The following is a 24,736-nucleotide window of genomic DNA, read 5'->3' on the forward strand; positions in this document are numbered from 1 at the left end:
CCACGGGGGATCTGGGCCCACAACTGGCCATGTCTGCCACAGTCCACTCCTCCAGCCACCACGTGTCCATGCCCGCCTTTCTGCCTTACACACAGAATGCACACTAATTCCTCCCCAAAGGCAATGACCCACGATGCCTCGCCATCCCCGTGCCAGGGGCAGTGGCAGGCATCCCCACTAGGCCCGTCCCTCCTCACTCGTGGGGGAGGGCAGCGTGGGCAGCATCCAGCATGGTCAGGGCGCCTGCTGGGGAGTGTTGCTGAATGAATGAACGCACGAGTGTGCTTCGGTGGTGATCCCATTTGGGGAAGTCAGAGACATGCTCGTACTGTACAAGCAGACCATTCAAATGCACCATTTTAACCACTTTTTAAGCGTGCAAGTCAGTGGCGTTAAATACATTCACAATATTGTGCAACTCTCACCACTTTTCCCCAAGCCTTCTCATGGTCCCAGGCAGAAACGCAGTGACTCCCCCTCCCTGCCCCCAGACTCCCCTGGGAGCCACTGTTCATGAATTTGTCTATCGTGACATTTTGTCTAAGTGGAATCCCACAACATCTGTCCTTTCCGTCTGGCTTAGGTCACTCGGCGTGATGCTATCATCCATGTCTCGTGTGTCGGGATTTCATCGCTCTTCAGGACTGAAGAGTGTTTCGCTGTAGTTGATACTGCACTTTGTCTACCCATTCACCTGTTAACAGAAAGTGAGGTCGCTTCCACCTGTGGTCGTCGTGGATGATGCGTTCTCGAATCCTGGCACGCGGGCATCTTTCTGAGTCCCTGGTTTGGGTTCTGTGGGGAATATACCTAGGAGTGCAGTCTCTGGGTAACATGGTCACGCTGCATCTAATGTTGTGATGATTTCCACAGCGGCTGAACCAGCCTGCATTCCCACCAGCAACGTGTGCGGGTTTCACTGTCCCCCACAGTCTCACCAACACTTCTTTTCGTTTTTAACCTAGCCGCCCTCAAAGGGTTGAAGTGGTTCCTCACTGTGGTTTGGTCTGCATTTCCTGAGTGACTAGTGCTGTTGAGCATTTTCTCATGTGCTTACTGTCCCCTTCTCTGTCTTCTTTTTTTTTTTTTAAATTTTATTTATTTATTTGAGAGAGAGAGAATGAGAGAGAGAGAGAGCATGAGGGGGGGAGGCTCAGAGGGAGAAGCAGACTCCCCGCCGAGCAGGAAGCCCGATGCGGGACTCGATCCCGGGACTCCAGGATCATGACCTGAGCCGAAGGCAGTCGCTTAACCAACTGAGCCACCCAGGCGCCCCCCTTCTCTGTCTTCTTTGCAGAAATTCTGCTCAAGTCCTTTGCCCATTTTTAAATTGGGTTGTTTGTTGTTGTTTTTTTTAAAGATTTTATTTATTCATTTGAGAGAGAATGAGATAGAGAGAGCACGAGAGGGGGGAGGGTCAGAGAGAGAAGCAGACTCCCCGCCGAGCAGGGAGCCCGATGCGGGACTCGATCCCGGGACTCCAGGATCATGACCTGAGCCGAAGGCAGTCGCCCAACCAACTGAGCCACCCAGGCGCCCCTGGGTTGTTTGTTGTTGAGCTGTGAGGGTTCTTATTAAACCCCGCACATCAGACCTTTATCTGATGCAAGATTTGCACCAGTTTTCTCCCACTGAGAAGGCCCCGCCAGGGTCTTCTCACCCATCTGATGACGTGCTTTCTTGTACAAGTTTTTAATTCTGCAGAAGTCCAGTTTACCTCTTTTTGGTTTGGGTGTCATGTTTAAGAAAAATCATTGCCAAACCCAAGGCCATGAATATATACACTTATGTTTTCCTCTCAGAATCTTATAGCTTGTGCTTCTTGAATGTGTATATTCATGTACTTCGTCAAGTTCGGGAAGTTGTTTCCCCGTTATTTTTTCAAATACTTTTTCTGCCCCTTTCCACCTCTCAGCGCCTGCTGGGACTCCCACAGTACTCACGGTGGTATGCTTGGTGGTGTCCCTTTGTCCTTTCTGCCAGGCAGCCTGGACAGTGCGGGGGCCTAACCTTCATGTTCATTGACTCTTTATTCCGCCTGCTCAAATCTGCTGTTGACCCACCCACCTCAGCATTTTTTTTTTTTTTTCATTTCAGCTATATGGTACTTTTTGGCTCCAGAATTTCTGTGTGGTATCTTTATATAATTTCTACTCTTCATTGTCATTCTCTATCTGTTCATACATCATTCTCCCAACTCCTTTTAGATCTTTATCTGTGGTTTCCTTTAGTTCATCAAACGTGTTTAATGTCTTTGACTAGTAATTCCAATGTTGGGCTTCCTCAAGGATAATTTCTATTAAATTCTTTTTCTCCTGTGAATGAGCCAAATTTTCCTCCTTTTTTGTACACTTTGTAATTTTGGGTTGTTGTTGAGAACTTGACATTTTGAAGCGTATAACGTGGCAACTCCGGAAGTTAGATTCTCCCCCTCCATGAGGATTGGTTTTCTTGCTTGTTGAGGGCTGCAGTTGTCCATTTGTATAGTGACTTTTCCAAACAATTTTCTATAAAGTCTTCTTTCTTTTTTTTTTTTAATTTTTAAAAATGTTTTTCAAAGTGTGTATTTCTCACGTGTGGTCCCTGAAGAAGTTTCTGTTTTGATGTTTCTGCAGTCAGCCTGTGACCTGACAGAGATTTTCTTAAATATCTAGATCCCCCCCCGCAAAAAAGGGGAATATTTAACTGGCTTTGTATACCTCAGGCTGAAACAAAGGCAAGCTCTGCACTGAGCCCTCAGGAAGCCCAGAACAACCGAAGTGCACAACCCAAGGGCCTGGCTGCCCACCCTCCCTCCAGCCAGGTGTTTTCGGGACACGGGTGCTGTCCCCATGGCCATGATAGGGATTAGGTGTGGGAGCTGGTTTGTGCATCCTGCTCACTCACAAGCCATCAGTAACCTCTCCTTTCCTCAAGCACTCCCCAGTTGCTGTAACTGTCTGATCAGGCTTGTCAGTTCCAAATTAATTAATCTGGATCCTTTTTTCTAAGTAATGGCTGTTTTGCTGGAGGAACTAACCCTGGAGTATCCTCCTTCAGCGTTTTCTGTGATGTCACTCCAAATCATTCTCTTTTCAGACAATAAGTCACACTGCTTTAGGGCAAGCCTGGCATCAAAGAGACTGTGCCACCTGCCTGTGTCCTTAGGACACTCCGAAATAATCAGCAGGCACAGGGTGGGGATTTGGCTTTACACCTGCCATAGATCTCGAGTATTGGACGGCCTGTGTTCTAAACTCTGACCCAGGGGCTAAAGCATCCTCTGGTAGCAAAAATAGCTACAAGTTATTGAACAACTTGGATTGCCAAGAATCTTATCTGCATTAACCTGTTGGATCCTCTCAATAGCCCCGTGAGGGAGGTACATTGTTATCTGCACTTTACTGATAGGGAAACTGAAGTGCAGAAAGTTAAGGGACTTGCCCAAGAAATACAGGCAGTGAATGGCAGTCAGTCTTCAGACTTTGGGCTGGTGACCTCATGCTCCTGTCCTGCCCTAGCAATATCCTGGTCCTGGGTGATCCCTTCACTCTGCCGCCCCCGCCCCAGCCAACGTGCAGGATGCTCCCTGTTCCCTCGCTCTTACTCTGCCCTGACACCTGGCCCCAGGCCTCCAGCGCCATCTGCTGTCAGGGGCAAACACCGGGCAATGCAGACCTTGGTGGCCACCCCCGCCGGCTGAAGCTGAGGTCTCCGAACATTTCTAGCCTGGAGGCAGCTCCAGAGGCTCTTTCCTGACCCCTGTGCGTGCTTGGCCCTGAAGGAGCCCTCCATCTAGTCAGGAAGACTAACCTGCCAGCATACCTAAAGTCAGGCCGGCCTGGGGATGAATCCCAGCCACATCACTTACACCTGTGGGATCTCTGAAGTCCCTTTGCTGCTGTGGGCCTCGGTTTCCCCATATAAAATGACAGCCCTAAGCTCACAGGTCAGTTGCGATCCACATAAAGCGTCGGCCACACCAGGCAGCGTGTGAAGGCCGCCGGGGGCTCGTTATCGTGACCCCAGGGTGTTCTGCTGTCTCTAGGCTCATTTCCTCCTGGCCTTGGTGCCTGACGTCATCCTACCCCCAGGCCCCTGGCCCCCCTCACACAAGGGCACAGCCAGTCTACCCTGCAGTAAGCAAACACTTGCGACACTGCGCTGACCTCTAGGCCCTGTTGCATCAGGATAGGGGAGTGCCCAGCTGGTGCCCAGCTGGTGCCAAGGGCCACCAGGCCTGCGGGGGTGGGACTGGCATGCTGGGCTCTCTGGCTCCCGGCCCCATTTTCTATCCCGCTGGAATACGGGGTCTGGAAAGTGCCAATTTAACTGTGAACCTCCATCCTTCAGAGTCTGGGCCTCAGAACTTCTGGGCAAAAATAGCAGATGAGGCCTAAATAACACTTCTGTTTTGTTAACTTTGTTTAAAAATATTTCTCGGGGAGCTTGAGTGGCTCAGTCGGTTGAGTGTCCGAGTCTTGGTTTTGGCTCAGATCATGATCTCAGGGTTGTGGAATCGAGCCCCACATCAGGGTCCATGCTCAGCGTGAAGTCTGCTTGGGAATCTTTTTCTCCCTCTCCCTCTGCCCCTCCCCCTGCTCATGTGCTCCCCACCACAAGTTAAATCGATTTTTAAAAATATATATTTCTCTATTACACATTCACTGCAGAAAAACATAGGAAATACAGATAAGCAAAAAGGAAAATAAAAGCACTCCTATTTCCACCATCAAGATAATTACTCTGATCACCTTGCTCTATTTCTTAGTCATCTATTGCTGTGTCAAATATTACCTCAGAACTTCGTGGCTTGAGACAACAAGCCTTTATTATCTTACACAGTTTCTGTGGGTCAGGAGTCCAGGAGTGGTTCAGCTTGGGGGTCTGGCTTGGGGTCTCGTGAGGTTGCAGCCAAGAAGCCAGCTGGGGCTCCATCATCTGAAGGCTCGACGGGGGCAGGTGGATCTGCTCCCAAGGTGGTTCACTCACCTGCCTGGCAAGTGGTTGCTGAACCATTCGCAGGAGGCCTCCGTTCTTCTCAGTAGACCTCCCCATAGGACCTGACTGTCCTCAGGCTGGCTTCCCTCCGCGTGAAGAATCCAAGAGAGAGCAAGGCAGAAACCACTATGTTTTTGATGGCCTAGCCTCAAAAGTCACACTCTGTCATTTCTGCAATATCCTATTAGTTACACAGGCTAGGCCTCCTCAGCGTAGGTGGGGACCACGTGGGGGGCAAATAACATAGGTGGGCTCAGTGGAGGCCCTGATGGAGGGTAGCTGCCACATTCTCTCTCACAGTATGTCAGGGACATCTTTCCATGCCAGGAGACGCAGATCAATCTTACTATTTTTAATGACTCATAAATGTAGCGTAATTTATCAAACCCATTCCCTGTAGCTGGATATGAGGCTTATGTGCCATTTCTTTCATCCTGGAATCTTTACCACGTGAACTTGTCAGATTATTTCCTAGAGGTAAATCAAGAAGAAAATGAAATCGTGCCTGTTGACCTAGCTTCATGCGCAGCCAAGGGATGAGAAGACCGGCTGGAGCACAGAGCAAGGTCCCTGGGATCCTGCTCTCTCTCCCTGTTAAGTGGGGAGCTCACTATCTACTGAAACGTCCTAGCCCATTGTCAAGAAGTTCTGTGTTGTCGTTGTTTTTAAGAAACCCTATGCACAAACTATGTTCCTCCAACCTCTTTAGGACCGCTCTTGAGATACCGAAGACTCCAAGTACGTCCCTCATAAGCCATTTACTCTGAGGCCCAACCTCTCCTGGACCCTCTTATCTGGACAGGTCAGAGCCTCACCTGGAGCCCAGACTCACTGATGTCACCTCCCCAACTGAAGACGAGGCAGTGAGACAGGGCAAGTGATAGGCACATGGGAGGGCTGGTATGAGGACTGAGTCTGGCTCTGCAGGACTGCCTAGCGTGGGGAAGTGGGGACCCCTTCCTGTGCTACTGTTTCCACAGAATGCATGGAGGGGGGCTGGGGAAAGGGCTCTGGGGAAGGATGCTTGCTAGTCAAAGTGCAAGCTTTGCAAGCGGAAGTCCAACTAACGAGAAAGGGGGCCGTGTGCCCCAGCCCTTGTCCATCCCAGCCTCCCAGAGGAGAGGGCTGGAAGATTCTGAGCCTCTTCTCAGGGGCTGTGTGCTCGCTCCAGGAGAAGGGCAGCTGCTGCTTAGCCTGGCTGGTCCAGAAGGACCCCCACCCTCACCCCCATCCAAACCCAGGATGAGCCCCATCACCGCACACACAGAAAAAAACGGCGGCTCAGAGCCAGGGGCTGGTGGGTCAGTGACCTGTTACAAGTGGGTCTGGTGAAGGTGCTTTTGCTCTATTTTAGGAAAGGGATCGATCGTGCCAAGGGCTTTCTTCGGGGTGACCCACTGGCCATTGGCGGGAGAGTCTGGCATTCTGTCCGTCCACCATCCCCTCCCCCCAGCAAGTCGGGAGCTCCTGCTAATTTTAGCAGGGCCTGGCAGATGCCTATCCCGGGCACGACAAGTTCACTCCCCTCGGGGGCTGGGCGGGGGGGGGGGGGGGGGGACGCTGCATGCCGTCCAGCATCCAGAGCGAGCTCCCACCTGGACCTCTACTGCCCAAACCCAAGAATGACCTCCGACATTTAGAGGCAGGTTTTAACAATTTACAGTTTACAAGTCCCGACAAAAACAAGCATTTTTCACCTTGGGGGGGGGATGGCCCTGGGCTGGGGGCAGCCGTTGGGGTGGTATCCCACCCCCCCAGTCTCGAAGACCCCCCTCTTTCCTTCCCTGCCCCACCCAGTCCCCTAGGCTCGGCTCTCATTGGCCCAAATGAGGTATTGAGCAACTCCCCCCCCCCCCATCAATCCTGCGGCCTCACTGGCCGAAGGGACACATGCACCAGAGACAGGAGGGGCGGGGCAGAGCAGGGGAGGGGGAGTTCCCTTCACATCCCGCTGGGGGGTCGGGGCAGGGTCTTTTCCAGCCTCCCCGGAAACCCACCAGGGATTCCCGGGGCCGCAGTCTGGCCTGCAGAGGCCAGGCCCTCTCGGGCCCTCCCTCTGCGCGGGGCTCTTCACTGCACTTTCCTGCCCCCGGCAGCGTGGTGACCCCCAGCCCTGGCACCTCCAAGGACTGGAAGGCAGATAGACTAGTTCTGTCCCCTCCCCACAGCACCTCCAGGCAGCTAGTCCCCACACCGGGGTGTGGAGAGCATGGGCACCACCCCCTGGCCTTGTCCCCCCGGTCCTGGTCAGCCCTGTCCCCGTGCAGGCCGCCTTTGCCCTCCGGACCCGCCTGACCTGGTGGCAGTGAGCAGAGTATTTCAACACCTGCGCTCTCCGTGCAGAAGCCCTGGCAGCCTGCCGAGGGCACCTCTCCCGTGAGGTGGCCCTCACTTACACAGGTGGGCCTCAGTCTCCAGCCTGCAGCCCAGCCCCACACCTCAGCAGGCGGGGTGTCTCCACCTCCCCCCAAAACCTACCTTTTGGCCCCTTGGAGAGACGGTGATGGATGCCACCAGGAGCCAGGCCCAGACAGCCTCGAATCTGGTAAGGACCATCCCAGAGTGAGGGAGAGTGCTTCGCCCCACCGGACCGTGCATACGGGGCAGTTGGTTTGGCAAAGTCGACGTCGACGTCAGGGTGGTGCTGGACCCCTGGAAGGAAGCATTAGGCTGAGGGGCAGCTGTGCCTGCCACTGACCCCCTCCCCACAGCCCCCTCCTGACACCCACGGTCCAGACTCTCCAGGAGGGGTCTGTAGGGATGGCGTCTTCCAGGGCACTCACTCCTGGGGCCAACAAGGCCAGACTGTCACCTGAGCTCAGGCCTCACATAGCCATCTGCCACTTGGTACCCATCTCCCCTCAGCTAACAGACATGCCAACGTGCTGAGCCCGAGGGCCTGGTGTTCCCCCCCACCCCGTCTCAGTGAGGGGAGCCCCTCCGGGTGCCCAGGCATCAGTGTGTAGACAGTCCTTAAGGCCCCAGCCTGGACAAGGTCATCGGGTGTCGAGGTCAGAGGGGTAAAGTGGGAGGGGTCAAGCTGTCTGGGTGAGTAGGATGGGGGTTGCATCTGGGGGGGGCTCAGGTGGCAGGATGTCTGCCCCCTTTATATGCTCTGGGACCTCATCCTCAGGACTCAGAGAAGAAGGCAGGATACCTGGGGGTGCCCCAACTTGACACATGAGGACACTGAGTGAAGGCCCGAAGGTGCTTTCTACCCTAGCGCAGTCCTGGGATGCCAGCCTGTATGCAGCTGTGGGCCTCTGAGGACCAGCGAATGAGGTCCCTGCGCAAACGCCAGGAGGACCTGTGGGTTCCAGCGCCCGTCCCAGCGCTCTGGAGGCCAGTGTGAGCCTGTCATGGGTCCAGCGGCAGCTTGGCTCCCTGGGTGCCACACAGTGGGTGACCCTGGGCCAGTTGCCCACATGTTCCTGGGGTAAAGGATCCCCTGGTCCAGGAGAACCAGGCATCTGTAGGCCCCGATGCAGAGGAGGGGGCTTGCACCCACCCCGGAGGTCACTCCTCACCTTGAGAGGCAAGATGTGCTGGAGGCCAGTGTCAGCCCGTGGCCACCTAGAGGAACCTCCCAGCAGCACCCCTCCCCCACAAGGAACAGGAAATGCACACAGTGTGGGGGCCCGGGGGCGTGGGTCCTCGCCTGCAGAGCCTCGCTTGGGCAGGGCCCAGCATGAGGGCAGGTGACCGGGTGTCTCCTGCACACCCGCCCCACCAGGGACAGGCTCCCCCCCAACACACCCTGCCCAGGTGGGTGGCCTCCCCACAGCCCCAGCGAGAATGCAGACCTACTTTTGCAGAAGTGCTGCCAAATCCAGATTTGTCTGTACAAGTGTCTCTATTTAAATGTTGGCAGCAAACTTAAGCTTTTGAGAATATTGTACAGGACAAAGTGAGACCCACAGCGAGAGGCAACTTTACTGACAGAATGGGATCATCTCAGCCTTCTACTCCTGCTGCGTGGTGTCCCGGCAGGGATGGGACGTCCCGGGGCGGACGTGGGGTCTTCCTGGGCCTCCGCCGTCCCAGCGCCGCATGCCCTTAAGTGCTTCTGGGACCCTTTCTATAGAACGGATTCTTGGAGAGAAACGGCTAGGTTGAAATTAAATGTTGCCCGTTGACCCGGTGGTTTGACTTCCTGTGATTTCTGAGGTTCCACACAAGGGTCTCTGTGGCCTGGAAGCAGGCAGAGCGGGGTTTCACCCACCGTCAGTGGCAGAGACCCACGGTGGGCCTGGACACAGAGGGCGAAGCGAAGCCTTTGGCCCAATGTCCCTCATGAGTCCAGGGTCATGGCCACCAAGCGGGCAGCATAGCAACGGGGAGGGGTCTGAGGCTGGACCTTTGCAGCATCTGCATCGCTCTTGCAAGAGTCTGTGATGTCCTACATTCAGTCCCTCTGGACAACCCTGTCTCCGGGGAGATGCCCGGCCTCCTCTCAGGGACTTTGGCTCTTGCGCGTGCGGGCCACGAGGCACGCTGGCGCACGCACCCCACCAGAGGCTTCTGCGAGCCCGTGCTCTTCTCGAAGCCGCTGCGGGCGCCTCCTCCTGGCGAACCGCGACAGCCGGTATGGGACGCTCAGCCCGGGGTGTGGCGTGTTGGCAGAATTCTGCAAGTGTTAATGTTTCTACTCCTTGCTGGCACATTTTACATTCGAAAGCGTGTGAGAGACAGACCGAGGGGGCCAGCCTGTGGCCGTGCGCCCCTGAGAACGGCCTGGATTGCTCTGCCAAGGAGGGGGGCGTCTATGGGGCTACGCTCCCACCTGGGCCCAGAGCTGCAGAATGGCTTGGCAAACATTGGTGTTTGGTTCTGTGTGTTTTGTCACTGACTCCGTCAGCCCCGTCCCTTTGTGACCTTCCCTGGGTTCAAACTTTAAGTGTAGGGACGTGGTCCCTAAGGAAGGACCTGTATGCCTTAGGAATGCTGTCGGCTGCCAGGAGCCAAAAACCTGGCTTAATTATGGCTTCCAGTGATTCGTGGTTGCTCCCACAAGCAGCACATGGAGGTGGGAGGATCCAAAGCTGGCCAGCACATCGGGACCGGGCTGCTCCGCCTCTCTTCCCATCCCTCCCCGCCAACAGCCTTGTCTCCTCATTGTCACAGGACAGCTGCTGCAGTGCCGGCCATCACACTCTTACACCGCTGTGTTCACAGTTATGCGGGCACTGACCTTCCCAGGAAGGGAAGGTCCTGCTAACATCAGACCTCTCTTTCCCTGTCATTGGCCAGAACTGGGCCACATGCCCGGCACGAAACCGATTACCGGCAAAACGGCACAGGATAGCGGTGCTTGGCTTGGCCCGCTCATGGGCTGTACCCTGGGCTGGGGAGGGGCTGCCGTTCTAGCTTTTCAGCTGGTCTTAACAGGGAATTTGAACTGAAGGGTCATCTCGGACCCAGGGCCAGAGGGCCAGGGAGACCCCTGGTGTGTGCAGGACGCCCATGAGTTGGGCCATCCAGGCCCCCACCCCACGCAGCTGCTCCCCCTCGACTCCTGCACAGGCAGAGCAGATCCTGGCCGACTTCCAGCTGCAGGAGGCTGACTTGAAGAAGGTGATGCGGCGGATGCAGAAGGAGATGGCGCGGGGCCTGCGGCTGGAGACCCACGAGGAGGCCAGCGTGAAGATGCTGCCCACCTACGTGCGCTCCACCCCAGAGGGCTCAGGTATGCTGTCCCGGGCGGGCAGGGAGGGGCCCCACACGGCAGCCAGAAGCTGCTCAGCTGGGGACAGCCAGCCCCAGGCCCCAGCAGGGGGAGGCCCCCCCAGGTCCTTGCTTATGGTTCGGAATATCCCCAGAGACCCCAGACAGGCCCTCCCCACGTCAGCCCCAACACAGGCTGGTTCTCACCCCGAGCTCCGCCAGCCCAGCCCTGGGGTCTTTACCCCGGCCTCAAGAAAATGGGCCGTTTGCATCTCACAATAAGAAACTCGTTCTTCAGGGTGGTGGGGGGACCCCCCCAGCCCAATCCTGAGTCTGGGCCATTTCACTAGGTCTTCACTTGGGACCTGGGCTTGGGATGGCTTTGGTCCAAGGCAGGGAATTCCCATGGAGTTCCCCAGTTCACCTCTGACCGTTTCCCCAGTGGACCTGGGGCTCCCCAGATGCCAGCATCAGCAGCCTTGTCCAGCTCCTCATCTCCCCCACTCCCTCCTCTCCTTCTCTCCCCGGTCTTGGGGTCCTGCCGGGCAGGGCCCCAAGGCTGATGCACTTCTCCCTGTGCCTGCAGAAGTTGGGGACTTCCTCTCCCTGGACCTGGGCGGTACGAACTTCAGGGTGATGTTGGTGAAGGTGGGGGAGGGCGAGGAGGGGCAGTGGAGTGTGACGACCAAACACCAGATGTACTCCATCCCCGAGGACGCCATGACCGGCACTGCTGAGATGGTGAGCCGCTGCGCCGGGGGCCGAGGGCCGGGGGCCGCGGGGCCGGGAGCCTTGGGGCCAGATCAAGTCTGCCCAGGATCTCCGGGCTCGCTCGTCCTGGCGGGAGGGCCCACCTGTCTGCCAGGGCTGGGGCACCTGTGGGCAGGAGAGCCAGCCAGCCTCAGAGGGCCCAGGGAGGCCAGTGAGAGGCCTACCTGGATGGCCACCAGGCATGGCCCCAGCAGGTCACCTCCTGCCCAGTTTCCCAGAAGGATCACAGGTGTGACAGGGCAGCTGAGAGCACACACGGGTCCAAGCGGCACACAGCCCATGCATTCTGCCTTCTCCCTGTGTGTCCCTCCGTCACCTGCCACCAGCAGAGACACCGAGTGGGATGACTGTAGTCATAATGTCTGCCCAGGCGGGAATGCTACCCTGCCCATGGGGAGGGCTCAGGAGAGGGTACAGAAGTACAAGGAGCCCTCAGAGGAGGCGGGTGGAGGCGGAGCCCATCCCTGGGGGCCAGGGTTTCAAGGCAGGAGTCCCGTGGCAGCCTGGTCCACGCCACCCCCTGCATGCTGCTGGACTGGCCATGAATCAAGGCAGCAGGGATGGTGTGAATGCCTCACGGGGCCCCCACACCCAGCAGGGAGCTCAGCCGACGAGCGGGGCACTCAGCAACAGCCAGTTCTGTGGCCAGAACCACACAAGTAGGGTAGGGGCTGGTCCCCGGCAGGGCCGGGCGATCGGCGGCCAGGACACCTGGAGGCAGCGAAGGACACTCTGGGTGGCAGAGGCAGAAATCCGAGTGCTGGCCACGGCTGTGCCTCTGTCCGAAGCGTGCGGCTGGACGCCATGGGGTCCAGTGGGAGGCACGGGCTGACAGCACCCAGCTGGGCTGGGGACCAGGCCCGTCCTGGTGTTGCGCTGTCCCCGCGGCAGCAGCATTTGGGACAGGGGACACAGGGGAGCCAAGGGAAGGTTTGGAGGCCGTGCTCTCCTGCGGCCTGTGGCGGGGCGCTGCGGCCGACGGCCAGCTTGCCGTGTGTCTTCCAGCTCTTCGACTACATCTCCGAGTGCATCTCCGACTTCCTGGACAAGCATCAGATGAAGCACAAGAAACTGCCCTTGGGCTTCACCTTCTCCTTCCCCGTGAGGCATGAAGACATCGACAAGGTGGGGCCGGGTCGGGGGGGCGGGGTAGACATGTTCCCCAGGGAGACGCTCTGGGAACTCCCTGCGCCTTCAAACGCAGCCCCGTGTTGGGAAAGAGCCTTGGGTTCGACCCGTGGCTCTGTCACTCGCCTTCTGTGAGACTCTGGGAAATGGAGATACGGCTGATTCTGTTTGCCTGAAGCCCTCAGAGCCCCACGAGGCCGGCAGGATTATCGCCCCGTCGCAGATCAGGGACAGGCTAGTGACCAGGAGGAGACTGCTGGCTGGCAGCCAGATGCCAGCACAGACATGTGACGCAGGCCACTAGCGGAGGCAGGACTGCGGGGGCTGCAGCTGCACCTGCCACAGTCACACACACACACACGCACGCCCTAGACACATACACACGTGCATCATCCCTGCATACGGACATACAGAAGTCAGCACGCACGCATCCGTGTGCACACACGGCTCAGTCACATATACACTTCTACACATGTCCGTTCTACACACATGTGTGAGGATACACGCGTGCACGTGTGTGCATTATACACACGTGTGCACACGGCAATTCTACGTGTGAGGATACACGCGTGCACGTGTGTGCATTATACACACGTGTGCACACGGCAATTCTACGTGTGAGGATACACGCGTGCACGTGTGTGCATTATACACACGTGTGCACACGGCAATTTTACACATCTGTACAGGGTACGTGCATATATGTGTGTGCATTATACACATGTACACACATCAATTCTACGCGTGTGTGTAAGGATACATTCATACATACGTGTGTGCATTATACACATGTACACACATCAATTCTACGTGTGTGTGTAAGGATACATTCATACATACGTGTGTGCATTATACACATGTACACACATCAATTCTACGTGTGTGTGTAAGGATACATTCATACATACGTGTGTGCATTATACACATGTACACACATCGCTTCTACACGCATACAGTGTATAAATTACACACACATCTGTACACGTCAGTTATAAATACATACAAAACACCTACGACCTCTCAGAGAGAGAGCCAGTGCAGTGCTCCTGGGTTCTCCAAGCCCGGGCCCCCCAGCGCACGAAGGGCAGGGACAGGACGGCCGCTCTGGGGCCCGGGGAGACCGTCCAGGAAGGGGTGAGGCCACTGTTGCTTACCCTCTTCCAGTTGGGTGTACTGCACGGGAGGAGGCCCAACATGATACAGGTTGCTTTCCTCCGGACCTCATCCTTACTCTGGGTGGTGCCGCTGGGCTTTCCATTAGAAACACTCTCACTTGGGCTGGAGGCCGGCCCTGCAGAATTGGAAGTAGTCATAGAGAGTCGTCTCCAAGCCATGGTCTGCTGAGTGGGATGCCTTCACCCTGCCCCAGCATTCGTCAGCAGCCACAGGCCCGCCCTCCTCTTCCCTCAGGGCATCCTCCTCAACTGGACCAAGGGCTTCAAGGCCTCCGGAGCAGAAGGGAACAACATCGTGGGGCTCCTCCGTGACGCCATCAAACGGAGAGGGGTGAGGCACCCCCTGACCGCCCTGGGAGCCCCCCTCCTCTCTGGACACGAAGCCAGGGACGGCCTCCTGGGCGTCCCTCCCCGGGCGGCACGAAGCCCAGAGCGGCCCGAGCCGAGACCCCAGCCCCATCCCTGTTGCCTCTGTGCCTCTTGGCAGGACTTTGAAATGGACGTGGTAGCGATGGTGAACGACACGGTGGCCACAATGATCTCCTGCTACTATGAAGACCGCCGGTGTGAGGTTGGCATGATTGTGGGTAAGGATTCACACCCTGCTCTATCCAGGGGCCTCGGCAGCACAGAGCCTCTGCCTGCCTTTGTCTCTGGCCCTGAGGCGTGAGGGCCGAAAGTCCTGGGCCATGGGTGATGGCCAGAGCAGGGCCCCTGTGCCAGGCGACAGGGTGTGGGGCAGTCTTGGGGAGATGCAGGGGCGTCCTGAATGCAGCTAGTGTATCCCAACACTCACAAGTCCCTGCATCAGACGGCGCACGGGCTACAGGTCTGCCTGGCCCATTGGGATTAAATTACATCCCCTTATCTGGTAAATTGACCAAACTGGACAGACTTGTCCCCGTGGAAGAGGATAAGCACAGGTGGCACCATCCTCTCCTGCACGGTCTTCCTGTCCCTGCACGAAGGCCAGGACGGGAGCGACATTGGCCCCAGCGGACCTCGGGCCTTTCTAGAAGCTCCTGAGGGTCAGGAGTGTGTACTGAGCATGGCTCCTGTCTGGGCAGTCACCTCCTGGGCATGCAAGCATGGTGTCTGGGCTCTGGCTCCCCAGAAAGTCAGTGGCAAAGTTGTTGGCTTCGCGGGGCCCCTCAGAGCCAGCCCTGAGGGGTTGTGTGCGCTCACAAACCTGTCTCCAACAGCATGTCCACATCCTCAGCTGCCGCCTGACCTCGCTCCATCCTCCTCTCATTGCTCACATCTCCTCCTTCCATGTTTGACTTTCAGATGGAAAGCCGGCCCTGAGTCCCCCGCCCAAACAGGAGGGGCAGGACCCTGCTCTCCCGGCTGTCCCCTTCAGAGCTGCCTAGGGCAGCTGAGTCAGGGCACGGCTCTCCAAGATGCCCTGTCTTGGTGTCTGAGCTCTGCAGCCCCTGCCTTGGGCACACCCCTGCTGGAGCAGAGATGGCTGAGGGTGGCCTGGTCCCACACCTGTCCTGCAAACACTCTGCTCAGTGCTTAAAAACATCTTTATGATAATGACCAAGATCCAGAAATTGAGAGGATGCACATCAGAGTCTGGATTTCTGGGGGTTTTTTTCCACACACACACACACCAAAAAAATGGGAAGGCCCCATTCCTGCTGGGCAGGTCCACTGGCCAGCATTAGAGTTGACGTCCCCAATGGTGTTGAGGGCATGCCACCCATGCCGTCACGCTCAGAAGCCATTCTGAAACTTCATCATTTCTCAGCAAAGGACACCACGTTTTCACTTTGCAAGGGACTCTGCAAATTACAAATTCCATAGCAGTCCCAGGGACCCAGGCTGTGCCTTACTCACCTCTGGGTGCCCCCAAACCAGGGCCCAGGACAGAGACGCTCAAGCACATGTACGTAAAGTGCTAAAAAAAAAAGGATGGTGGGTAACCAAGATAAAACCACACACATCTCTAATTGGCAAAGCACTTTGACACGTTTCACTCCGTCCTCCCAAGTATCCAGGGAATAAGGTGTTACCAGCCCCTACTGGGGACGAGAAACAGCCCAGAGACATGGGCTCATGGATGCAAGGTCACACAGCAAACCCAGGTCTTTTAGCCCCTGGGAGAGTCACCTTGCCCACGTCGCCAGGCCAGGCAGTGGTCGCTGTGGCAGCAGGAAGCTGGGAAGCTAGGGCCATGGGGGGCCTCCTGCAGGGAGAGGCGGGTTCCCAGGACTGCCGCCCCTGCTCCACCCCAACCCCGCCCCAGCGGGGCCTGACCCGTGGTCCCCACAGGCACAGGCTGCAACGCTTGCTACATGGAAGAGATGCAGAACGTGGAGCTCGTGGAAGGGGACGAGGGCCGCATGTGCGTCAACACTGAGTGGGGCGCCTTCGGGGACTCCGGTGAGCTGGACGAGTTCCTGCTGGAGTACGACCGCGTGGTGGACGAGAACTCCCTGAACCCCGGCCAGCAGCTGTAAGGACCTTGCCCGCTGCCGCCCCCCACCCCCACCCTACTCAGGCAGGCAGATAATGGGCTTGTTTTTAAACAACTCTGGGGAAAAGCAAACTGACAATCCTTTTGCAAGCTCCTCCCTCCTTGCGCTCACTCGCCCCCTGTGAACCAGGAACCGTGAGAGACATGAAGGTTTAGTCCCCAAAAAGAGGGTCTGTGGACACATAAGCCGGGATCACCCCCCTTCCGGCAGGTGACCACTGCATAGGGAGGCTCTGAGACCCCCGAGCAACGTTCAGCGGGTTCAGCCCAGAGTTCCCGGGAGTAGACATCTGTCCACGGTCGCAGAATGAACAGTAGTGTTTCTCGCGGAATGCTGCGGTTTGGCTTGAACAGCTTGAGACCCAGCCCGCACAGAGCTCGTCCTGAGTCATGGCTATCCTAATTAACCGCCTCGCTGCCGGGCGCGTGTAATCCCTTCATCAGCTCCTAAACCTCCGCTAGGTCGGTGGGATTCAGTGCACTTCGAGATGAAAACGCAGAGGCTCACATATGTGAAACACGCGAGCGCTAGCTCGGCGGAGCCCAGGAGCCCAGGGCCCCAGTCCCTCTGAGCCTGAGTTTCCCAACCATCCGGGGCAATGAGAACAGCTCCCGTCCCGCGGCTGTGGGAGGACGCAGTGGGCTCAGCGCAGGGCCCTCGTGAGGACGGTCGCGCAGCCCGCACCGACGCCCCGCAGCAGGGCAGGGTGCGGTCCTGAGGCCCCAGAGCGCTTCCTAATCCTAAAATCCTGGTTGATAAATGAGGGGACCGGCACGAACCCAAGTGTGCAAGCGGGGTGTCACAGTGCCCCACCTGGCCTCCTCGTGGCCGCGCGTGGGGACCTCCATGACGGGGATGACCCGGCCGCCCTCTGTGCAGGTACGAGAAGCTCATCGGCGGCAAGTACATGGGCGAGCTGGTGCGGCTCGTGCTGCTCAAACTCGTGGACGAAAACCTGCTTTTCCGCGGGGAGGCGTCGGAACAGCTGCGCACGCGCGGCGCCTTCGAGACGCGCTTCGTGTCGCAGGTGGAGAGGTGCGCTGGGCGCGCCGGGCGAGGGGCGGTGTCTAGGGGGTCGTGCGCGGGGGGGCGGGGGGCGTGCTCAGGGGAGGAGCCGCGTGCACGGGGCGGGGTCTGCGGCGCGGACGCAGGGGGCGTGGGCGGGGCCCCGGGCGGGGGTCCGGAGCGAGGGTCCGGGGCGGCGCGTGGCCCGCAGGGGAGCCCGCAGCCTGGCAGTTGCCGCAGCCCACGCGTCCCCTCCGTGGCTCCCCACCGCCGTGGACATCGCCTCACCTCACGCGACAGCCCCTTGGCGCGCCGGTGTCGCCCACATTAGAGCGGAGACCCTGGGCTTAGAGAGAGGCGCGATGACCAGCTAACTGCTGGTCCCTGGCGGAATCGGACCCGCTCCCCTCCGGAGCCCGAGCCCCAAGCGCTCTGTCTGGGTGAGGTGGGCAGGGGGAGGGGACGAGGCCGCCGCCGTCGGGGTCGGGCTGGCCCGGGGGCCGAGCGACCCTCCAACGACGTCCTCCCTCCCCCGGCCGCCCCCGCCCCACAGCGACTCGGGCGACCGCAAGCAGATCTACAACATCCTGAGCACCCTGGGGCTGAGGCCCTCAGCCACCGACTGCGACATCGTGCGCCGCGCCTGCGAGAGCGTGTCCACGCGCGCCGCGCATATGTGCGCCGCGGGGCTGGCGGGCGTCATTAACCGCATGCGCGAGAGCCGCAGCGAGGACGTGATGCGCATCACCGTGGGCGTGGACGGCTCCGTGTACAAGCTGCACCCCAGGTGAGACCACGTGGTCGTCCGCGCTCCCCATCGGGCCCAGGGGCCCGTCGTGGGTGCGCGTCCGAGGACGGAAACGCAAGCGGAAATAAGCTCTCCGAGGTCCCAAGGGTGGGCCCCTCGTCCCCTTTGGGCCCCCAGCGAGGAGGAGGAGGAGGGAGGGCCCCCTGGGCTTCCTCCTCGCGCTGCGGGGCGGGGATGAGGCGGTCTGGGAGTGCAGTGAGGAGGGACGGCAGCCCCGCTTCCCGTGCGCAGCTTCAAGGAGCGGTTCCACGCCAGCGTGCGCAGGCTGACGCCCAGCTGCGAGATCACCTTCATCGAGTCGGAGGAGGGCAGCGGCCGGGGCGCGGCCCTGATCTCGGCGGTGGCCTGCAAGAAGGCCTGCATGCTGGGCCAGTGACAGCGGAGGACACCAGGCAAGGAGGCGGCAGTGGCTCGCTGGCCCTGGGCCCCAGGGGACTCGCTCCCCACAGGTGCCCCCAGCCTCACCCAGGAAAGAGGTCTCTTTGTAAGGACCCTGGATGTCTCCCATCCCCACTGCCACCCCGAAAGATGGGGAGAGGCCCGCGGGGGATTTGGGGCCCCCTCGGCAGACCTCTTCTCTCAGAGGTTGGTGGGACAGCCCAGGGCCCTGACTGGGTTGGGGGCTGAGGTGAGCAGGCGTGGAGACCCCCAAAGCCCCTCACCTGTCTGACCTGCAATCAAGGACCCAGAAGGGAGTTGCTCACTCAGGACTTGGCTGCGTTTCCGCACTGTCTCCTCTTGGAGCCTTCAGCTTGACTCGGCCTCTCCGGGCCCTGCTCTGGGAGGGGGCTGTGCTCTGGAACCTGCTCCTGCCTGGGAACTCAACCCACTGGGGAGGCAGCCCAGCTGACCTGGCCAGACCTACACCGGGGTTCCACAGGGGGCCAGAGGCTGCCAGTCACCCAGGCCTGGCTGTTTTCTTGCCTGGTGGGGACTGGGAAATGCCACAGCGGAGACTGCTTGTACCCTGAGGCATGGAGTTGGTAGCCTTTCTGCTCCCCTGCCACCATCCATGAGTGGTTTGTGGTTCTGGGATGGACCCTCCCAGGTGGTGCAAGACACAGAGCCCCCAGAGCCCCTGCCTGCCCAGAGGGACCCAGGATGAGGAGGACCTCCCCCTCCCACCCCCAGGCAGGCCTGGGAGCACCTCCGTGGGGGAGGCCTCAGCTCCCACAGGGCTGGCCTAGAAAGAGACGTCAGCACTCAGCACCCAAGGGATCACCCAGGCCTCTCTCTTCTCACCAGATCTCTGTGTGCCACACCAACCTCTCATGCCCAACCTGGGACTGTGTGGTTTTTTAAGTAAACATTTTAAAAGTTTAGAACATGGCGTTGACGAGTGTTCTTTGATCTCTGTGCATAAGGGCCATGGGACAATATGGAGACGTGGTCACAGGCACACAGATGCTTTGCAAGCCTGGGTGTCTCGGAATTCGCCATCCCCTCCGGCCACCTGTGCCAGGGAGTGTAAAGGGACACTCGGGCTGTAGGAATAGAGGTGGCATCGGCGGAAGGGTGGTCGGACGCACTGGCTCGCCGAATGTGGGATGTGCGTGTGGACCCGTGGGCTCTGATTGCCCCCGGGAGTGCCTGGGAAGGAGTTGGGGGCCGGGGTGCTGCTCTGGGAAGTGCAGCAGGCCCCCTGGAGCCACTTGGGTTGTGACAGTGATGGGCGGGGGAGAGGGATACACGAAGTCACGTGATTGCTGAGGTCCTTCCAGATGCTTCTGGGTGACGAGCCTACTCTGAGTTAGCCAAGCCGAGGACCTGGCGCCATCTCTCAGCTGCGCCCCGTTACGCGTCCACATGTCTGTAGAGTTAGAACATATGCTTGCTCTTCAGTGAGAGGAACTACCCAACAAATCCGGAATGACTGTTATTTCATTCAGAACTTAACCCAGAGCCACGGGTCTGAGATGTTCCCTCGTTTTTCCGGGTGTCTCCTGTGGGATCGGGTCAGATCTTTTTAGTTCTCTTGAATCTAAATTATGCATTAGAACGTTGTGCGAGCATCTGGTTACTTCATCCGCAGGACTCGTGTTTCGGCGCTCGTGTTGGATCCTGTTTTGACGTAAACTAATCCGTGTTGGATCCCGTTTTGACGTAAACTAATTCTAGTCTTTCTTTTCCTTGCAGTTCAGAGGATCCTGTTGATTTTTTAAGTTCTGTCTGTGGGTGGGTTATAGATTTCATGAATTTCATTTCAGGAGAGTAAAGGAGGTATTGTTTTTGTTACACAAGGGATGTTGGGTCTCACGCACCACGCAAACTCCGGCTCTACCAGCTGGCCTCTGCATTTGTTCTGCCCCCCCACCCAGGGGCGGGGGGCAGCCGCGCAGAGCCAGGTTCTGGGGGAGGGAGGGTGGGCAGCCAGTGGGTCCTCTTCTCTGCTCCGGGTTCCAAGAGGGCAGCCAATGGGCCCACAACGTTAGTTCTAGAAGGCCCCCAGCCCTTCTCTGGGCCCTAAAGGAAAAGGCAAGCCTGCAGCCCGGGCAGAACAGAGGGTGTCTGACCCCTGGCTGCACAGCAGAGCCTCACACGAAGGGCTCATGACCACTTTCATGGGGGTCCAGGGGGTTCCTTGGGGTCCAGGTTGTGCACTGTGCTCCAAAAAGCCTCACACACAGGTTCTGTTTGGGGCCACGACTAGCTCAGGGCTGCCTTCTGCCCAAACCTCTGGGAATCCCTGGGGGTCTCAGGCCAGAGACCATCTTCAGAACCACCCACTGCCCTTCCCAAGCCCAACAGAGGCCCCAGGCCAGCCCTCCGAACGCCGTCCTCTTGGACTGGGCGGGTTCTGGGCTGGACCTGCAGGAGGGACAGTCAGATGGGGGTCACAGGGGAGACTTCTCATTCAGGGGGCTACCTCATTCAGCACCCAGAGTGGCGAGAGCTGTGAGGCTGTGAGCTCTGCCCTTGGGAGCCGTGGCTGCTGGATGGGTGGATGCCTGGATGTTAGACATCAGGGGGCCTGAAGGTCACCAGGAACGTGGCTGGAATCTGCCTGGGGCCCTGTCCTCCCCCAGCCCAGGCAGGGCTGCCAAGTTTGGGCCTGTCCTCTCTTCCTGTCCTTATTTGGCACGCAGGTGATAAGGCTGAAACATAAAAGGGGCTGGGGGCCCCTTGCAGCAACCCGGCTGCCATAGAGAGAGGATGGTGAGTGCCCGGTGGGGAAGCCAGAGGCCAGCAGGCTCCCAGGTGCTGTCCCGTGGGCTGGGGGAAGAGAGCCAGGGACTTCTGTGCTTGCATTGGGCCTGGAGAGCTAGTCTCCAGAGGTAGGAAGAGGACCCTGACCTAGGCTCTCCCGGGAATGTTCAGGGGGTGTGCCTGGGAAGGGGGGAGTCTTTGGGGAGCCGGGCAGAGGACCTCTCCCCACCGACGATGTTGCAGGCCAGCAGGAAGGCAGGGACCCGGGGCAAGGCCGCGGCCACCAAGCAGGCCCAGCGAGGCTCTTCCAATGTGTTCTCCATGTTCGAGCAAGCCCAGATCCAGGAGTTCAAGGAAGTAAGTGCCCCACCCCCAATGGCCTGGGACCGGTCCTGGCATCCCACCCTGCATACACCCCCTCTGCTCTGTAGTCAGTGGTCCTGGCCCCTGTCCTTGCTCCGCCGTCTGCCCTCCAGGACCCCTCCCCACCTCCGGCCTTCCCTGGGGTGGGGGCTGTTCCCACTTGGAGGCTGTGCTCCCCACCTCGCAGGCCTTCAGCTGCATCGACCAAAACCGGGATGGCATTATCTGCAAGTCAGATCTTCGGGAGACCTACTCCCAGCTCGGTGAGTGCTTCTGCCTTCCCCCTGCTCATGGGGCCTGCTCACACCAGGGGAGCCGCTCTGGCTCAGCTAGCTGGTGGGAGGCCCACTGAGAAAGCACAGCCCCCCCACCACCAGGCAGCGCCCGCCTTCCCCCTTCCCGACTCACACCTCCCTCCCCATCGGTCTCCGTGTGCACACACACTCCTCCCCCACTGGTCACAGCTCCCCATCACTTCACACTTCTCCACCCGCTACGGCCCAGAAGGAGGGGAGGCCGGCCTGGGCCCCCCAGGCCCCATGTCCATGGCATGCCCTACCCCCAACCAGGGAAGGTGAGCGTCCCAGAAGAGGAGCTGGATGCCATGCTGCAGGAGGGAAAGGGTCCCATCAACTTCACCGTCTTCCTCACGCTCTTTGGGGAGAAGCTGAACGGTCAGCCTGGGCTGGATTGGGTCCCCCCAGCCTGGAATCTGACGGAGCCCCACCCAGACCTCAACTGGACACTCCCTGGCACTAGTCCACCCAGAGCCTGTGGGGTTCTCCCCTCCCTCCCAGACCCATGGGCACCGGTCACCCCGACTTCCGACTCAGCCTCCCTCCCAAATCCCAAATCCCAAATCCCAGTCTCCTGGCCAGGCCTGCCCACAAGGACAGCTGGTCTTGGCCTCCCTGAGCCCCAAGGGACACTTTGTATCAGGAAACACCCTCCCACCTCTTCTGGGACGTGGCGGGCCCCCTGCACCCTAGGGTCCTCCTGGGTGGGCACGGCTGCTCACCTGGCTCCCCCGGGTTCCCAGGGACAGACCCGGAGGAAGCCATCCTGAGCGCCTTCCGCATGTTCGACCCCAGCGGCAAGGGGGTGGTGAACAAGGATGAGTAAGTGTGAGCAGCGGGAAGGGGCACCATGCAGAAACCACGGGGAGGCTCTTGGTGAGGGTGGCCGCCTGGGCCAGGGGAGCCTTCACCGCCCCCCGCATCGGGCCACCCCTCGGCTCTCCCCAGGTTCAAGCAGCTTCTCCTGACCCAGGCAGACAAGTTCTCTCTGGCTGAGGTGAGGACTCCCGACTCCTTCGACACCTTCCCCACCCTTCACAGGGCCCTTGCCCCGCAGGGCACTGGGCAGGCCTTGGTGACCCACCACCCTCGTGGGCTCGGAGCACGGCTGTGTGGGACCACCTCTGTCGAGCCCCAGAGGGTGAAGGGCATGGAGTCAGAAGGGAGGAGGGTGTGCCAGGCTGCGAGCTGTGTGTGCAAAGGCCCAGAGATGAGAGAGTGCACCTCCCGCGTTTGGAAGAGGCTCTGTACGTGCAGGGTCAGGGCAGCGCAGAGAGGAGATGGAGGTACCCCATGGCTGAGGTGGGCCCTCCGACCCACAGCCCCCTTCAGACCCCCACCCTCCACCCCCGTTTCCCTCGCCTGCCCAGAGGTAACTCGGAGTTTGGGGTTTGGCGCTGGGAGTCAGGTGACAGGGTGAGGGGTCACAGGTCTCCCTCAGGCACGGCCACTGGCCACCCCAGGCCTCCCTGGCGGGGCTGCCTGTTACCACGCCCCCCCCCCCCCCCGCCCAGGTGGAGCAGATGTTCGCCCTGACGCCCATGGACCTGGCAGGGGACATCGACTACAAGTCTCTGTGCTACATCATCACCCACGGGGACGAGAAGGAGGAGTGAGCTTGGCGCGGCTGCGACTCGGGGCCGGCCTGTGCCGACACAGCAATAAATGTTGTTTCCCAATCACACCTGCGTGGTGGCCTGTCTGTGACAGATGGGGTGGGGCCAGCAGGGGGATCAGAGGGACCCAGCCCCTCGCCGGCTCAGCTCAGTCCACCCCATATTGCCGCACGACGATGGGCCGGCGGGTGCCCAGTTTACGGATGAGGACACATCTCTAGGAGAGGGACTCGTGGGCCCTGTGCTCTGCATCCGCTCTGCACTGGTGGGCCTCCCTGCACCTGTGTGTGCGTGTGTGTGTGTGTGGAACCCACCTGAACACACACACTTCACTTTGGAAATGCAAACAAGGTGCCACCACACCACACCAGAGCGCATGCAGACTTCCAAAGGAGATAGGAACGGGCCTCTGCGGGTGGGGGGGCAGTAAAAGGCTGGAGAGAGAGGGTGCCTTTCTCCGGAAAGGACTGTTGGTGTCCCATCCCCCACCTCATCTGCAGAAACCAGTGGCTGGAGGGGGGACACGGCCTTCATCTTGGGAACTGGAGGGTAGTAGGGGGATATCCTAACCGGAGGAGGAGGGGGAGGAGGGAGAGAGAGAGGCAGCCCCTTGCACGAAGTCGGACCCCCCCTCCCGCAAGCCTGGCTGCAGCCCCCCAGCTGGGAGGTTGGAAGAGATGAGGAGCTGAGCACATTCCTTCCTTGAAGGCAAGCAAAACGAAAGGCATTTTCGCCTGGAGAGGTGTTCAGTGTTCGTTTTTATCTGGGACTTGGCAATTTTAATTACCACGTTGAGACTTGAGATTTAAAGTTCTAGCACTTTCTCGTACTTATTCGTGATCACGACGGTCCTGGAGCTGCCTGAGCAGGGATGGGGGTGGGGGGCGGGGATCACAACCAGGCCGGCCTACGGTCCTTGATTTGCGCACGAGTTCTGCTTGCTCAACAAACTGGTTTCAAGAAGTAAGGGCTGGGGCGCCTGGGTGGCTCAGTCGGTTGGGCGTCTGCCTTCGGCTCAGGTCATGGTCTCGGGGTCCCGGGATCGAGCCCTGCGTTGGGCTCTCCGCTCTGCAGGGAGTCTGCTTCTCCCTCTCCCTCTGCCTCTATGCTCTCTCTCTCTCTTTCTCTCTCTCGCGTGCACGCACACTCACTCTCAAATAAATAAATTCTTTTTTTTTTTTTTAGATTTTTTTTTATTTATTTATTTGAGAGAGAGAATGAGAGACAGAGAGCACGAGAGGGAGGAGGGTCAGAGGGAGAAGCAGACTCCCCGTCGAGCAGGGAGCCCGATGTGGGACTC

General features: G+C 58.9%; 4 protein-coding genes across 4 annotated transcripts; all 4 read left to right on the forward strand.

Moving 5' to 3' along the window:
* Positions 1 to 9,418: 9,418 nt before the first annotated feature.
* On the forward strand, positions 9,419 to 12,847 carry LOC102732079 (hexokinase-4). Its single transcript, XM_081799728.1, has 5 exons — positions 9,419 to 9,565; positions 10,504 to 10,666; positions 11,231 to 11,385; positions 12,421 to 12,540; positions 12,722 to 12,847. The coding sequence occupies exons 1-5, from the start codon at positions 9,419 to 9,421 to the stop codon at positions 12,845 to 12,847; spliced, it is 711 nt and encodes a 236-aa protein (XP_081655854.1).
* Positions 12,848 to 13,875: 1,028 nt separating this feature from the next.
* On the forward strand, positions 13,876 to 16,183 carry LOC145716652 (hexokinase-4-like). The gene is made up of 4 exons (XM_081800878.1): positions 13,876 to 13,882; positions 13,913 to 14,049; positions 14,206 to 14,305; positions 15,996 to 16,183. Exons 1-4 carry the CDS (start codon positions 13,876 to 13,878, stop codon positions 16,181 to 16,183), a joined length of 432 nt encoding a protein of 143 aa, XP_081657004.1.
* Positions 16,184 to 17,393: 1,210 nt separating this feature from the next.
* LOC145716639 (hexokinase-4-like) lies at positions 17,394 to 19,339 on the forward strand. Its single transcript, XM_081800861.1, has 3 exons — positions 17,394 to 17,646; positions 17,760 to 17,993; positions 18,246 to 19,339. Exons 2-3 carry the CDS (start codon positions 17,881 to 17,883, stop codon positions 18,388 to 18,390), a joined length of 258 nt encoding a protein of 85 aa, XP_081656987.1. The 5' UTR covers positions 17,394 to 17,646; positions 17,760 to 17,880; the 3' UTR covers positions 18,391 to 19,339.
* A 1,782-nt stretch (positions 19,340 to 21,121) lies between these two features.
* MYL7 (myosin light chain 7) lies at positions 21,122 to 23,502 on the forward strand. Its single transcript, XM_081799733.1, has 7 exons — positions 21,122 to 21,170; positions 21,405 to 21,518; positions 21,712 to 21,787; positions 22,094 to 22,198; positions 22,564 to 22,642; positions 22,769 to 22,817; positions 23,335 to 23,502. The coding sequence occupies exons 1-7, from the start codon at positions 21,168 to 21,170 to the stop codon at positions 23,434 to 23,436; spliced, it is 528 nt and encodes a 175-aa protein (XP_081655859.1). The 5' UTR covers positions 21,122 to 21,167; the 3' UTR covers positions 23,437 to 23,502.
* Positions 23,503 to 24,736: the final 1,234 nt, after the last annotated feature.

Source organism: Leptonychotes weddellii, chromosome 12 (assembly GCF_054177405.1).
Source record: "Leptonychotes weddellii isolate Sample4059 chromosome 12, ASM5417740v2, whole genome shotgun sequence".
Taxonomy (NCBI): domain Eukaryota; kingdom Metazoa; phylum Chordata; class Mammalia; order Carnivora; family Phocidae; genus Leptonychotes; species Leptonychotes weddellii.